Source organism: Wyeomyia smithii, chromosome 1, assembly GCF_029784165.1.
Source record: "Wyeomyia smithii strain HCP4-BCI-WySm-NY-G18 chromosome 1, ASM2978416v1, whole genome shotgun sequence".
NCBI lineage: Eukaryota > Metazoa > Arthropoda > Insecta > Diptera > Culicidae > Wyeomyia > Wyeomyia smithii.
This window is the reverse complement of record NC_073694.1, coordinates 158,600,356-158,617,034: the sequence shown is the minus strand read 5'-3', so window position 1 is coordinate 158,617,034 and position 16,679 is coordinate 158,600,356. Positions and strand designations below refer to the sequence as shown.

Here is a 16,679-nt window from a genome sequence, read left to right as displayed (position 1 = left end):
ACCAGTGTACCGAAAACAGATAGCATCAACCAAATCCTTAGGGAACTGCTCGCAATATCCGCTAAACTTAGAACAGTCCAGCAAACTCAAATAGCTCCGCTTGTTTAAGTCAGCAAAACGTTGGTCAAATTCAGAAATTATACGTGTGATCACTGCGTTATATTTCTTGAAGTATTGGTCGTATCGATTTCCGTCGTATGTTTCACCAGTAATTTCCAAGCATTCCTGCCAGATCGCTTTGTACTTCTTGTCCGTCTGTAAATTACTAATGTTTTCACGAGTATTTCTCACGCTTTTGCCGCATTCAATGTAGTGAAGTTCCTTCGTTTGAAGAGTTTGATACAAAATATCAGTGAACGAAAATACTGCCGAAAATACTTTCAAATAAAAGATGGTGTCAAATTCAAGCATGAAACTGTGTAACCCCCTTGCTAGGGAACAAGTTTCGCCGTCACATTTAACGTTTCCGAGATACATTTCGCCCAAACACGTGGTTAGTTCAGAATAGTGAGCTTCTACAATATTAACCATTCTGGATGTATATGCCCACTTCACTTTACAAACGTTTGGAATTTTACGCTGGATGTAGTTTTTCAATTCTGAATCTCTTTTAGGACTTTGAGTAAAGAACGAAGCCAGTGTAGACAGTGTAGTGAAAAACTTTCTTGTATCTTGGTAGTTGCAAGCGTGCAGCAAAACAAGATTTAAAACATGGGCCTTACAATGTATGTAGTCGGCATCACGGTATAATTTTTTGACGATCGCTTGCGTTCCGCCAGCAACACCCGACATAACATGAGCTCCATCGTATGTTTGTGCTACCAATTTTTCAGGGGTCACGCTGAATTTTTTCAACAACGAAACTACTTCTCTGGCAAGGGCTACAGCGGTTTTGTCGTTGCTTACATCACACAAATCCACGAATCTTTCAACGGGCGTACCTACAGACGGGTTTCACAAAGATAACAATGCATTTCAACTCAATCCTTTTCATTACACAAAAAATACTATTAATTTTACTTACCATCTTTCAAACAATATCGAAAAGTCGTAGCCAACTGAGATTTTCTCGCAACGTCAGTGGTTTCATCGACCATCACAGAAATAAATTCAGCATTTTGCACTTCCCGGAAGATTTCTTCAATCATAAAAGATCCAATGACTTCTATAAGCTCGTTCTGAATGGAAGCGGATGTTCCCGAAAACACTGAATTGTTGTTGACGAAATCAGCGAAGGCCACGTCTCTGGATGCTATGAATTCACAGAGATCCTTAAAGTTGCCTTTATTGACGGAATCGTGTTGTTCGTTATGACCTCGAAAGCTTAGACCATGCGAGCCAAGGAAACATGTTAAATCAATCAATGTTGTCATTCCTTCCCTATTTCTTAGAGTTTACCACGTGTCTGTGAGCCGCACAGCCACGTTGCATCATAAGCGTTCACGTTAAATTTTCGTGTAATTGTCTTTCCACCTCTGACAAACGTTGACTTGAGATTTTCTAGCTTTGGTCGAGGAACTTGCATTTTTGTGATCAAAAGCTTTTCTTTAACAGATCGCCTTACGAATGGCTTGACCAGAAGGTCTTCAACAAGATCTAGCTCCATATTTATTTTAACGTACTGCACTTGCCTCTTAAAAAGTACTGAATGAAAATCATTTCATTCTACCACCCAGGCAATACAACATCGCGTGTGTGTTACATATATACAATGCCACCGAGCGTATTTTCAGTAGCCAATACTAACACCGGCCTTAGGCCCTTGTCATGCAGAATGCGGCGAGACGCGAATAGCGTCGAAACAGTTCGGGATTTTCATTGTTAATATTATTCCTCACCGTGAGAAAAGACACTTGTCGCGTATTGCCGCGTACTGCATGGCGAGGGCCTCACTCAGGCCTCTGTCATACCGAGTGCGGCGCGGCGCGAGCTGCGTCTCTTCTCACGGTGAGGAATAATATCAGCAATGAAGACTCACGCGCGTCAGAGCAGATCCCGAACTGTTTTGCCGTAGTTCGCGCCGCGCCGCACTCGGCATGACAGAGGCCTCAGTTTCCCACCTATCCCTTCTCTGATGAAGCAGCATTCAATACTTGCGGAGAGTGTACAACGTTGTCAAATTTCAACGCTCTCCGTGTTTGCTCTCATCTCTTCAAGTTCACTGACGGGAGTGCACGGAATCAACACTAACACACCGGTCTTGAAACCAAAACCACTTGCCACACGCGTAAACGCTCGGTATGTAGATACATAACAATATTGTGTACATTGAAAAGTGCACTACGCAGAGAGATTTTTGGTTTGTTTTATGTCTCTCGTTCGCATCACTCATTGATTTCCAGAGTTAACTTAAGGTAGAGTGGGTAAAGCATGGTCACATGTATTTTTTCATTTTGTGCACTAGAAATGGTACACAGCGAGCAATACTAGTTGATCAGCGACTGAAATAGCTACCGCATCTATGTTCTGGGATGCGCACAGCATAATATTCATCGGCTATCATGCGAAAGAAAAATACAACATCGAATGTAACAAAGAGTACGGTTACTAAAAATACTGCACTTTGAATAAATAAAAATTTGCAAAAAAATCGAAAAAAAAACAACCAAATATATGTACACATTAAAAAAATATTTTTGAGAAAAAAAAATCAAGAAAAAATTAAATTATTTGAAGAGTTCATTTTTCAAAAATCCTTTTTTGTGAAAACTATAAACAGTTTGCTGTAAATAGACTTAGATATAAATAGACTTTTTCACTCACAGAATGGGTAAATAATTGATCAAAATATGACCACTTGGTTGAGGAACGGCCTCTTAAGACCAAGATGAGCAAAACGAAGCCTGTTGAAGAACTCAAAAAAAGTAATATGTTCCGAAACCAAAAAACTTCTCCTCCTAAAATGACTAAGTTAAACTCAAAATTTGATCGGTATAGTTTCTTCGACAATATTTTAGACAATAATTTCATCCATCCAAAAAATATACCAAGTTAAAAAAAATCTGAAAAAAATATTGTTCGGCTTTCGGTGAACTGTATTTGATGGTGAATAGGAAGCAATTGCTCGGCAGATTTAATCAACTCAACTGGCCCTCAAAAGGACCTTTTGACTGCGATGCTCCTATGTTCCAAGCATTTTTCGGGATAGAATTCACTTGCTGTTGCTTAACTACAGCTTTATTCTTTTTTTACAATTTCAATGACGAAGTCGAACACAAAACTAACTGGCGCAGCATTCAGAGTGCTGCCTTTTGATAGCTAGGCGAGGTGCGTAGAACAATAACAAAATAAAAAAACGCGATACACCAAAAGTAGGCGAGGCTTGCTCATACACGTTGTTCCTGGATGGAACATTCTCCCCCGGGTGACACAAGGCGTAAAACTAGTGTCGGTTCCACCAGGTGTCTTGTTGTTGTTGAACGGTGAAACATATATCTCGGTGTTGCCCCATCAACAAACAAATAAACTGCGCGCACCAAACTATCTTCATCAGAAAATAAGTAGGTTCTTCTCTTGCATGAGGAAGATAATCCCGCCTCGATTTCAATAAAAACCATAGCCAACTATTTGAAAGTCAGTTTGGCATTTTCTACTACTCGTTCCAAATGGGTTTTGACAGATTTCACTGTGACTTCTCATAACCCGCCGAACTCTGGGGCATCTGGAGGTATGAAGTGATAGAACAGGTTTATTTTCGTCACCCAAATACGTTTATTGTATGGCTCTTGTTAAGGTCTCGGTTGCTAGTCTTAGCAAGTTGATAGTGTGTTAACGAGATTTCACACGGACGAGTCGATTATTTTTTCGGGAATTGTGACATACGCCATAACTGCCGGTACCCGGATAACTGTCCCATAATGAAAAACAACATGTTGAGAAAACGGCGATTTAATATTATCCGTGAATTTACGGATTTCCAGCAATTACATCCAGAACCAACGACCATAACAGTTGCAAGACAGCACAAGTTTATCTTTGAGAACAAAAAACCATGGATGGAATTGGTTTTACGGTATATAACTTGAAAAAAAAAAGACAAAATGGGACGAAATATGCGGGTACATTTCAAAAGTACTCGCATATTTTGTCCCATTACATATAAATTCAACCAGCAACCGGCAATATCATTGGCAACGTAGATTGTACTACAGAAAAACACATTAGTCTAGTTAATTAAATGACACACTTATATATGCCTGAAATAATCCGATATACACTAATCTGGAGCAAAATTATATGTTTGCAGTTTGCACCACTATGCAGTGGGACTGTAATGCGGGTACTTTCAATATGGGACGAAAACAACTTGGTATTTTTTCCATGTTTTTCCATACAAAAGTATCAATTTTAATTTTTTTCCAGAAAATATGATAACAGTTAAGTCGATTCCCGATGATAACTCAAAAGTGACCAAAATCAGTATGGGACAGTTTTGCGGGTACCGGCAGATAATGCGTTGAAGCTTTTGGAAGTTACTATACTTGGACAGAAATGAAAATGGCTCTGTTCTTACCGTAGCTGCAGCTACGATCACTCTTAGCTAGGGACAGTTTCCAGCATGTTAAGCTGATATTGGATGTCACAAAAAAACTCGGGTCCGTTCCACCGAAGGCTGTTTTGGCTTAGTGCCTCTGGTAGTTGCCCTCGTGAACCAATATCTGCAGGGTTCGACTGGCATTGTATATAGTAACTGGCAATCCGGGGTGTAGTTACGAATTTCGCTGATGTGGTTGCGAACAAATTGTTGTAGCTGGTCAAGCGATTTTCGCATCCAAGACAACAAAATGGTGCTGTAATGGTGTTTTTTTCCCTTGTAGGAGCTTATGACCACTGCTACCATTTGTTAGATATATTGCGGTATACTCCGCGTTAATATATATGCGATGTCAGTTCGTTCCATCACTATGGGTATCAGTGACGGTCGCCCTAGGACTTTGCCCCCAAGAAGGAATCCCCTTTTTGATAAAGTTCATTACCTTTGTTAGTTCAGCATTCCATACCTCGTTAGGCGTAAGGACACCTCTTCCAAAAATACGCTGTCTTTGCTGAAATAATGCGCCGCATTGGCACAGTAGATGTTCCGAAGTTTCAACTTCAAGATTACAGAAGCGACATATGTCTTCTGTCAGTTTACCTATTTTTTTATGGTGATACCTACTCGGACAGTGTCCAGTCAGTAGGCAGTCAACGTACTCAGATCAGCTTTATTTGTACTGAGGAGGTTGCGGGTGATTCTATTACAAGGTGTAATGAATAGTTTAGATTGTCTTGCATTGGAAGTAGCCCTCCAGTTGGCACCACTCATCATTGCTTCCCAGCCTCTGAACTCTGATTTCAGGCAGGATGTAGAAACCCCACAGAATGGCTCCGGTCCGAAGAATGCAGTTGAAGAACCAATTCTTGCTAAGAGATCGGCTTTTTCATTTCCTTCTATACCACAGTGACCAGGCACCCAGTATAGATTTACATCGTTTGTTACAGTCAGTTGTCGTAGGGATAAAATACAATCCCAAACTAACTTCGTCTGGCATGTGTAGGCTTTAAGTGCATTAAGAGCTGCTTGACTATCAGAGAAATCTATCTATCTATATCATATCTATATTTTCTAGCTAAACAAATATTTGTGCATGTTAGGATAGCATTTATTTCAGCTTGGAAGACTGTGGGCCACTGTTCCATTGGAATTGATATATTAATTCCTGGTCCAGTAACCCCAGCACAAGTAGATTCACCCATTTTAGAGCCATCTGTGAAAAACAAGAGTGATCCTGGGCGTTAGTCTTGGATTCCATCCAGTCTTCATGCATTGTTACTAAGTTGTTCAGTTGAAAATCTTTAAGGACTCGTAAGTGTCCTTCTAGATCCCCTTCCTAAAGAAGTTTAACGCGTTTGAGCCTGAGAGCCCCTTGTTCCGCTTCCAGTTGCACATATTGATGCAAAGGTAGAAGATACAGAAGAGCTTCTAAGGCTTTGTATGGTGCGCTGGCTAATACTCCAGTTATTGATAGGCATGCCAGACGTTGTAGCTTATCCAGCTTTTTCTGAGCTGATGTTTGTGTAGTTTTAGGCCACCACACTAATGACGCATAAGTTATTCTGGGTCTCACTATAGCCAAGTAAATCCACTGAATCATCCTTGGTTTGAGTCCCCACTTCTTACCAGATGTATTGCTGCAAGCCCAAAGAGCATTGTTGGCTTTTGAGATTGCGTACTCCAGATGGTCGTTCCAGTTAAGCTCATGGTCAAGCATGACACCTAGGTATTTGGTTTGCTTTGATAGCTCCAACTGTGTTTTTCCCAACTTTAGAGTTGCAATATTATACTTTCTCTTTCTTGTGAATGGGATAATGACTGTTTTAGAAGGATTAACATTTAGTCATTCCTGCTTACACCATTTGAGTGTGTAGTTTAGGGCAGTTTGCATTCTAATAGTAATAGTAGGCCCACATTTGCCCCTAACTAAGATAGTAATATCATCAGCAAATCCAATGGCTTCATAACCTCGATTTTTTAAGTTGTTAAGAAGATCATCGACTACCAGAGACCACAATAAAGGAAATAAAACCCCTCCTTGCGGGCAGCCTCTTGTTGGTTTTGTCGTTAAAATTGATCTTCCTAAATTGGCTGTGATTAACCGATTGTCTAACATAGCAAGTATCCAGTTCGAGATGCATATGTCAAAACCCCGATTTATCATAGCTTTCTTTATAGATTCGTGAGAGGCGTTGTCAAATGCTCCCTCAATATCAAGAAAAGCTACCAGTGAGATTTCCTTGGCATCAAAAGACTTTTCTAGTTTTGAAACCAACGTGTGAAGTGCTGTTTCAGTTGATTTACCAGCTTGGTAGGCAAACTGGAATTTGTTCAATGATCTACTGTTCAAATATGATAATTTGATATGTAGATTGATGATTTTTCCCATCATTTTCAAAATGACAGACGCTAGACTGATTGGTCTGTATGCTTTGGGACTCGTCCTGTCACGTTTTCCAGCCTTAGGAATAAATATGACGCGGACTTCTCGCCATTGGTGTTACTACTCAGCAGGCGCAATTCTGCTGAATCGTCAACGAATACGTTACGTAGGTAGATGCACGTACCGTAAGCGACAGAAGATGTATCTGCAAACCCATGCAACGAAAAGGACACTGTGTTGTCTATTGTTACACGCCTAGGAGCTTTGATGTTAGTCAGAGATGGTAATTCTTTCTGGAGATATATCCATTACTGATAGGCTTCGTTGTCCACTGGTTCGTCCCATCCGAGTTTTACTTTCCATAACTGCTGCAGTTTGTTTGCAACAACGATCGGATATATCAAACCAATCAGGTCGAAAAGTCTGGCCACTTCAGAATAAGTGGCCCTTTTTGTCTTGCAATCACGTTGCTGATTGTTGGCATTCGCGATGAGAAAAGTATCGTTCGGAAAATCCCACAACAATCCCAGTAACTTGATGACTTCGTTGGCTCCGTATTCAGGAACGATCATTTTCTTTTCTTGGCAATCTTCGGCAATTTTTCTAAGAATGCCTCCGAGTTGGAACACCATTTATGTATGGCGAAGACCCCTCTGGCCAGCAACATCTGCAACTGATCTTGGATCTCAACAACTTCAGCAACGGTATCAGCTTCCTTCAAAACACGTGATGCGGCATGCATTTAATCGTCGCCTTCATCTTGAGCGAGCTTAATCAGGCAATGCGTAATTTGGAAAGTTGCAGGAGCCTTACCGTAAGTAACCGTAGAAAGCGGACTATTTCTCCAGAAGATACGCTGGAAAGATCTATTCTCTAGGGCAACTAGTGCTTGGCGATACATTTTTGTGATATCCGCTGAAAATATGTACTTGTATTTCCGGAAACGTAGCATGATGCTATAACTTTGTAAGGAAAAGTCCTGGAGATGCGCGGTCTTCAACAAAAACGTGTGTTTTGTATGCCCAAATGCTTCTTTAGAACAACGTTTTCTTATGAAATGTAACTAACAAAAGTTAAGTACAAAAAATTAACTTTTAAGTAACCTTCATAGAATATACGCTGTAACTCTGTACCCAATGTATATGGAAATTTTATTTGTTTAGCAAATTTTATATTTTTGCACGTTCTAAAACTTTGCGGAATCAACCATTCCTCTATCTCTTAACACAAAAAAGTTAGTATTTTTGATATATGAAAACCTACTGGACCATAAGCTCGCCGTACTCTAATATGGGTGGATTGAGACAAATGGAACCCAAAAGAGTTTATAGTACTTCAGCTTAACTTCAAGGAAAAGTATTGACATCATGATTCTACTTGCCCCTTTTCAACCTATACGTTTTTGAATTTATCGAAAAAATCAGCTAAAATATGATATAACTTTGAAGGGAAAAGTCCTGGAGATACACAACCTTTGGCAAAAATGTGTGTTTTGTGTGCCCTAACAACTCCTCTGAACAATACTTTCATGCAAAATGCAACTAACAAAAGTTAAGTACAAAAAACTAACTTTTAAGTAAGTTCCATGTAATATACTTTATAACTTTGTACCAAAATAAGATAGGGTTTTCATTTGTTCAACAAAGTTTCATATTTTTGAATCTTCTACAACTTTGCTTATCTCTTAACACAAAAAAGTTATTTTTTTTATTTTTAGTATAGTAAACTTTTCATACTTTTTGACAATTTGCGATTATGCGGGTCATTCATACAAACAATTGTTCCGAAGACACTTTTTAGCTCGGATGAAGGTAAAAGGCGCTATGGAATTAAGTTCCACTTTTTGCTTTATTGGACCACTGTGCAGTGGCATCATGAAAGGTGGTTTTCTTAAAAAAAAATAGCAACACAGAGAAATGATCTTTTGCAATAATTTAAAAGAAAATTTGAACTTTAGAAAAAAAAATTTCCAAAAAAATAAGTGCTTTTACATAAATGCAAATAAAATAGAGATTTTGTGCTAGTCATTTGATTTACGTTGATTCTTGAAAAAAAAATCTTACTGAATTTTTCCAGCTCCCGAAAGCATACGTTCCGGTCCGGTCCGAAAAAAAAAATCGACTTCGGACCGGACTTTTTTCCGGACGCTACCCGGTCCGATGTTGAACACTATTCAATATTTTCTGTGGTCTTCCTGTGACCAAAAATTTTCTTAGCTTCCATGAGCACCTCCTTCACTGGGCACAGCCCTGATAGTAACTTTACTTCGTAACAGAGGAAGTGTTCAATTAAGAGCACAACTGGAGCAACGCAATTGCTTGCTGGTGTGATATTGTTATTCTATTTTAAGAACTTCTGCTTGAGTTATCAAAAGTTATGACCATCTGGTTGTGTTGCACCTTGCGTCACTTGGGCAGATTTGTGCAAATTGATGTATCGAATACTTGATAGATAGCGTTAATAGTAATTAGTACACTTACACTTTCATTGGGTGAACAAAATCGACACACTAGACCTGTGGGCGGCTTGATTTCCAGTGGGATGTGCGGTGTAGCTGTTTCCTTCATCTGGTAGAGGCTTTCCTCGCGCATCTGACCGATATTGATGGTATGTGTATATGCATAGTGATAAAAGACAGATCCATTCCGAAAAGACGAGAGAAGGATAAAAGAAGAGAATAGATTTTTTACTGAATGTGTATTCACAAATGAAAGGTTTTTTCGCTGTGTGTGGGTGGTGATTAATGCATGCGAATAAAATGCACATATATTTTGCAACTTCAATTGACCCTTCCAATTGATTGCGCCAAGCTTCATGCTTGGATAGAGAGCATTCAGTACTGGTTCTCTGTGATTCGTATAGTATGTCACAATTTCTATTCACTACTTACCTTACGATCGTTGTCTTTATCGGATTGCCTCTTCCGCTTCTTCTGCTCACCGAAGCGTTTAAGCATAGCATAGGTTGAGAACCCACCACCTTCCACTGTTTGGGTCGTTGTTGACCCAAACATGTTCGGAAGCCGGAATGATCCGTATGCTTCCTGCAGTCGATTTGATATGATGTCCACCATGTCGGTTCCTCTGAAAACAAAATCGAATGAAAACAAAACATAAATAAAATAAAATGCATGTACTCGCGCGCTAACAACCATAATCATCAAAACAAAATGTGATTGGCCGCCGAATGAATCAGCTGTTCCTGATGTACTCATTTTATGTATGTGTTTGCATGGACTGGCTGATGACAGTGGCTTTTTGAACCAGAAAATCGTTTCATTTGGCTTTCAACCGTTGAAACTGCGATAGCAAAGGCAAGTCATACGAACATGTGATTTTGAGGTGCTTTTAATCGATGTGCGTAATTCTTGATAAGCTTTGTTATGTTTTCTGGTAAATTGATTAAAACTTATCAATACCCGCGTTGCCGTGTCTCTTCGGTTAATAAAGTCATAGGAAATTTATCAATTGCAGGAAGACGCTCTGCAATATAAAGAACTGTCATGCAAGAAATTGAAGCTGTAGAACATCGTATACTACCATGACGATAACAGGAAAAGCCTGACGGTAATAGAACCTTATTTTTCCTTCAAATATTCCTACGAAATATCAGTTTGAGGTAGAATTACAAGTTCATCTGTTTATCGTTACACAAAAGCGTACTACCATCGTTGGTAGAATAAAAGTTCATTCCTAGAGCATACTAAAAATCATTGCCCCATCAAAGCAAGGTTCATCCGGGATACGTGCAACCGTAAAGTATCCATTCTAACCATGCACTTCATACGTTACAACGGTACGTGGCAAGAATTCAATGATCGTCGGTCAATTATTCGACTACAGACGGTTAGCAGTTCACTGCTCAGTAATCTTTGAACCAAACTTGGTTTACCGGAGAAATTATCGACTGGTGATCAACTGTTGACATCGATTTTTATATCGAAAAAAATTCGAAATTAACTCGTACTCGGCCTAAATGAAGTTCGTTATACAATCAAACAATGCACTCTCGGTGCATTTATTGTCTTATCGATGCTATTTTTATTGCAAATCGATAACCCCCCTCGTAGCAAAGGTCTTATTCTCTTCAACACTGTAAAATGCGAGTAGCAGATACCACGATTATTATTTCACGGAAAGGTCGGAATTTTCTACGTGCCCTGATTGCAATTAGTTGTTTACCAGCTGTTGTGAATTTCGCAGTGGGTTGCCATGTCAATAAACTCTCAGCTAATGACTGATCACAAACTTTATCGATTCGCTACTAAGCTGGCGGGATTTTTCGTTTAGCAGGGAGCTTTTGCGGGGCTAGGTACTACTGCTGAGCCTAGTTAACACATCACATCAGGCCATTGTTTTTTTGTGAGTTCAGGGAGGTTGTGAATAATATTATTTTGTTGGAGATAACGATCGGCAAAATATAATTATTTGCCTACTAGCTTTTAATGCAGAGGGCGTTTGAATATAATACAGGCTTGCATCATAAATACGTAAAATGATTGATCAATTGGTGTTTGTATAGCAAACAACATAATCACGGCGCAAGTGGTTATGATGGCAATGGGCAGAAATAGAGTTGAGCTGGACATGACGGAAATCTACATAAGAATATCAGAACGAAGCACCTTTTCAATTTTTTTCGACTTCTTTGTTATCTTGAAAACTTTCAATTAATTAGTAAATAGATTGGTTTTATCATTTCAGATCAACTATTATTTGATTTTTTATTATTCTATCTGGACGAGGGAAATTTTTCTAAGTCTAAATCACATCCTCAGCCCGTGTTTATTATTCGCATCCTCGAAAAAATCACATACATTGCCTACTTTATAACCTATTTTTTGAAATTACAGCACTAGAAACGCGGAAGATGATAGAACACTAAATTTCCTATTTGAATAATCACAAAACCTTCCATTGTAAAGAGGAATAATCTTATTTAATTCGATGCCCAGACAAGTTGAACGATAATACAATATAATAATTATACAATATAATCAAAAAGTTTGCAGTAATGCAATAATCAAAAAGGTTTTAGCAAACGCTTCTTTATTGTCATTCAAATTAGATCCATGCTACGGCGCTTGCATTTATTTTCAACTGAGTATGAGCAACCTTAAACTAGAAAGTGACATCAACAGTTCGGTTAAACTGAAACAGGTATCTCAGTGGATTAAACCAACAACAAAAAATAATTAAGTACGATCAACGACTCGTACCAGTTCTACGCTTGCCATTCAAGTTCAACCCTATGAAGCACAAGGCGTTCTTGTTTGAGTTCTAGGTGTTATAAAATCAGACTAAATTGTGCAAAAGGCAAATAAAGCGCAGTAAGCCGGTTACATCTAAAACCAAGTGTCGCCATCAGCAGAGCGCGCGCTGTTCAGTTGTATTCTTACACTGCTCGGAAAGTACCTAACCTTTGCAGGTCGAAATATTTCCTGATCAACTGATTAAATTTACACGAATTTACTTAATTTTACATTGTAGCGATCCATTGTGGCGACCGAGAAATTGAAATTGCGCTGTATAAAACAACGAATTGCAAATTGGTAATGTTTCTTAACCACATTTCTAAACCACATGCTAATGGAATTTTGTTTTAACAGAACGCTGCCTATAGGGCGCGTACTCCCGGGTGGCGGATGGGAGTGGGAGATGAAGAGAGTTGGTCATCTGTAAACTTCTTTTCTTCCTATTATGACTTCTCTTGGCTATCTCCTATGTGGGAGAATTCTACAAAATAAAATATGCTTTTAATTTTACAAGAGACTAATTTTGAAGAATGGATCTCACACGTGGACCAAGCCATCGTTTTATTGTTTTTGTTTTTCTCTTTTTTTCTTTTTTTTTTCTCTTTCTATGTTTTCTTTCTTTTTTCCTTCTACCTTTACTAAGAAATGAATCCTTGCTCATATCGTCGGTTGGATTCGGTGTTGGCGCGGATTAGGGTTTTGCAGTTTTGAGTTTTTTATGACAAACGATTCAAAATACTATTAAATTTCATCTCACAAGGACCCGTTTCAAAATTCACAAAAATCAGTTGTAGGTGAATGTGCCTTTATGGCTCAAGTTTGGAATGTCCTAAAAGGGTCCACAGAGTGAGGTTGCAACTCGTATAACTTGCTCATTATAGACCTGAACAGGTTCAATAGGGGTGGGAAGTCTTAGAATTTTGGGTTTTCACGGAGATGAAAGGGGTTTTCGATGCTGATCCTCAAACGCGGTTTTCTCGAAGCTGTGAGTTTTGAGTTGTGCCGGGGTGGAGTTCATACTGACAATAATGTACACTGAAGTCTTTTATATACGGGGAATGGCGCGTAAACAACCGCATAAGTTCGAAATCCGCGTAAAAAATAAACCGGGTGAATTCTGAAGTCCGCATAAGTTTCGAAATCCGCGTAAAAAAGATGCGTTGAAAACCGTGTAAGGGGAGACCTTAGTGTACCAATATTTATTATATACTTTCTTCTCTTTTCTCATTTTCTATTAAATAATGAGTTGATTTCAGGTCAAACTAGAAAGAGAGAGGGATAAAAGAAGGAGGTGAACAAAAAAAAACAAGGAATACACTAGAACGACCAAATGAAGAACAATCTTGATACATAAGATCCTTGAAAGGGTAGCAAACATGATGCATGAAGAATCAGAGACAGCAAGAACACGAACCAATTCTAACAGGATATAACAAGGAAAATTAATGCGAAACGACTCGTGAATGAAAGTATGAACGACTACACATAAGGTAAAAAACCCATACAAATAAAATTTGAACGGCAATCACAGCCCACAGGACGAAAAGATTACCTTCACAGATGTATATATTTCTCAGTCGACATTGACTCACCCACCTATGCCTGTGAAGGCCGATAATACAAACAATTCATCCGTCAGAGATAACATTCTTTGACCTTTTAACACATTTAATTTTCAGATTATAACAATGGTAAGAATGGTAGAAAGTGATCAAATTTAAATCAGATTGCGTCAATGTAGCATATATGTTGTCTTCTGTCCATACATATTACATAGTAATAGGGCCGTGTGGGGGATGACAGCTAAACAGTGTTTTAGTGGGTGACATTACCCGTTTCGTCTGGTATGCTACAACGCAAAACTGAAGAGTCCTGCTTAGTTACCCCCAGCCCTCCGGCTCCAGCAGAATTAGGCTCTCCAAAAGACAAACAGAACGCTGCTACTGACTATAGCCTATGATTTAGATGAACTATTATTAAACTGTTAAAGTTTATACCTGATAGGTAGGTATATATATACGACCTATTTTTGTCGCAAACGAAGACAAACAGAGAGCGTCGTATAATGGTGGAATTTGTACTTCAAAGCAAATTGTGTAAATAGAGCGGCGTTTATGTTGCTCACGATCGGCCGGCAATCTGGAGAGGGTTGCGTCGCATGCCATCCAAGAGTGACGAGTTGGATTTGACCCGTTTCTGACAGAAGGGTATTGTGCGCTACTTAAGACTTATCATTAGAAAAGGATATGACGCGTCTGCGAGTAAGTAAATCATATCTGATCATATGTATACATGTAAAATTATCACTTTACTGTTCTATGGAACTGATGTTTTCTGTTTTATACGCAACCAAAACAGCCTTTTTTACTTTTGTGTCTATATCTGTATTCGCTTAAGTTAAAAAATTTTTATGACAATCCATTCGGGTTGGATTATAATCTTCTACTTTTATTCGATCAGAATCCAATCTGTATATCGCCCACAAATATTTATCATACTCATTAAAAATTCAAGTGTCTGGTTTAATTTTCGAGCAATTCCACGAAAAAAAATGTCCAAGATTCAATATTTTATTAAGCAGAATTAATTCTAAATGCTTATAAGTCGCTTAGTTTTCGACGGTTTTCCTTCGTTCTAGCATCGATTGGAAAACAAAAAATACGAAAACAGGAAATTTTAATTTGATTATTCAAAAATTGTACTATTGAAAAACTAACAAACCTTTTCGAAACGAAGATTTCGACCTTTGTTTGGTTCCCTAAAAAGGTTGACAGAATAGTATATCTGGTTAGCCAAGAATGCATTTTTGGACTAAGTAAGAGCCTGCTCCTGCTCAAACGAATCATTTTGCTAGCGGATGGTGGCAGTGGGAAGCTGCAGTTCCTCATTCAGTCCGCCTTTCCTTTGATCTGAGTTGGACCCCACACATATTTGATTTGGTATTAGCCAAATATCCTGTCACAATTAAGGTGTAATGGACATTGGTTGGCATAGTACCCGATCTTAGTTAGGATCGACTCGTTTTATGAAGTCTAATATCTTACCAGGATCAATTTCGAGGATCTCTAGTAGCCTTTTTTCGAATATTGACATTTTTTGATTGAACAATGCTCCGCAGTTGCAGAGTATACACTGGTGGAAATAATTAAAAAAATAAATAATTGCCACCTCTAATATAGTGCTTTTTCATGGAGTTCTTAAACAAGAATATTTTGTTGTTGTATTTCTAAAATCCATGTACGAATACTTATCATTTTGTGCCAGTTGATTATTTGAATATTAAGTCTATGTATAGACGTGTTGGATCATAATGTGTTTGATCATTTCATTAATTTAAGGTTTAAACCAATCAAACTATTTTGAAAAATGTTTCTAAACAAATAATTTTCAATAAAACTAAAAAGAAAATATGATTAGTAACGTGTTTTTCTCATCTATTCTGTACAACCTCGTGAAGCAGGGTCGCCACTCAAAATCTATTTTCGATTTTTCGCTTTTTTCCGGTTTTCCCGGTGATATTTCATAAATTTTCCCGATGTTTTGTTAAAAATAAATATAAGAAAAACATCAACTTACACATGTTTATTCATGTCCATGCAAAAATAGTGTTATAGAACTATGAAAAATATTCCTGTCTCATCGCTTTTATCTGTTAGCGACAATACAAAGAGACATAGAGACCACACAACACACCAAAATACACAATTTTCGTCATTTTTATCTCCAAATCTTCGACAATCTTCGCCTTCTCGCGCTTTCTTACTTGCTTTTGCTATTTCAATGCTTCTATATTAGGGTGCCAATTGACCGTATATGAAAAATTTAACCAATAAACATCGGTTTGCGTTAGGGGAAAGTTGTTTTTTCAAAAAAAAAAATGAGGACTTTTTCAAAAATCGATTTCCAGCGGATTTCGGGAACAAAAGCCTAAAAATAATCAATGAAAAATGCACATGAAATCGTTGATTTTTTTTTTGGTAGCAAATGTCGTAAAAACTTTGAAATCTCGGATTTTTTTTTTAGAAAAACTTCGACATTCTGGGACTTACAATATTTTCGAGGTGAGGCCAACGGAATATAAGAGTGTTTTGTTCAAGGTCCGTGAAATAAATTCAACCGACACTCTAAATAAACAATTCGGAACAAAATATTCAAAATAATTCGCATGATAAACTGCAAAAATTCCAAAATCCGCGTTGAAAGAGACGCGTGAAAACCACACAAAACTGCGTAAAAAGCAATTTTACTTAATTTCTAAACGAACTCATGACTGTCTTCAGTTATTCGATAAATATGAGCTCCTTTTTTAAAACACTATGCAACTCATTTTAACGAAATGTATCGTCTTTGATCTGCCAAAAATTAAAAAATAATGTTTGCTACATCTTTCAAGTTTTCACATGCCATCAATTTTACATCATCCAAATTGAAATTTTTTGTTCCAATGAATTTTTTTTCCAAGTCTAGAAATTAATTTGCTATAACTCGTCTATAGACGCGGTTGGCAG

The 16,679-nt window shown here is 38.1% G+C and overlaps 1 protein-coding gene across 3 annotated transcripts in view; it reads right to left on the bottom strand.

Moving 5' to 3' along the window:
* The window catches only part of LOC129728255 (glycerol-3-phosphate acyltransferase 1, mitochondrial), a 34,849-nt gene that overhangs the window by 5,307 nt on the left and 12,863 nt on the right, over nucleotides 1–16,679 (bottom strand). For 2 of the 3 annotated variants that reach the window (XM_055686762.1, XM_055686706.1), the window contains exons 2-3: nucleotides 9,808–10,000; nucleotides 9,398–9,508 (exon numbers count right to left, since the gene is read on the bottom strand). In XM_055686762.1, coding sequence (XP_055542737.1) covers nucleotides 9,398–9,508; nucleotides 9,808–9,990 — 294 coding nt within the window. In that variant the 5' untranslated portion in view covers nucleotides 9,991–10,000. The remainder of the gene's footprint in view (nucleotides 1–9,397; nucleotides 9,509–9,807; nucleotides 10,001–16,679) is intronic. The other variant, XM_055686806.1, reaches the window with a different exon arrangement.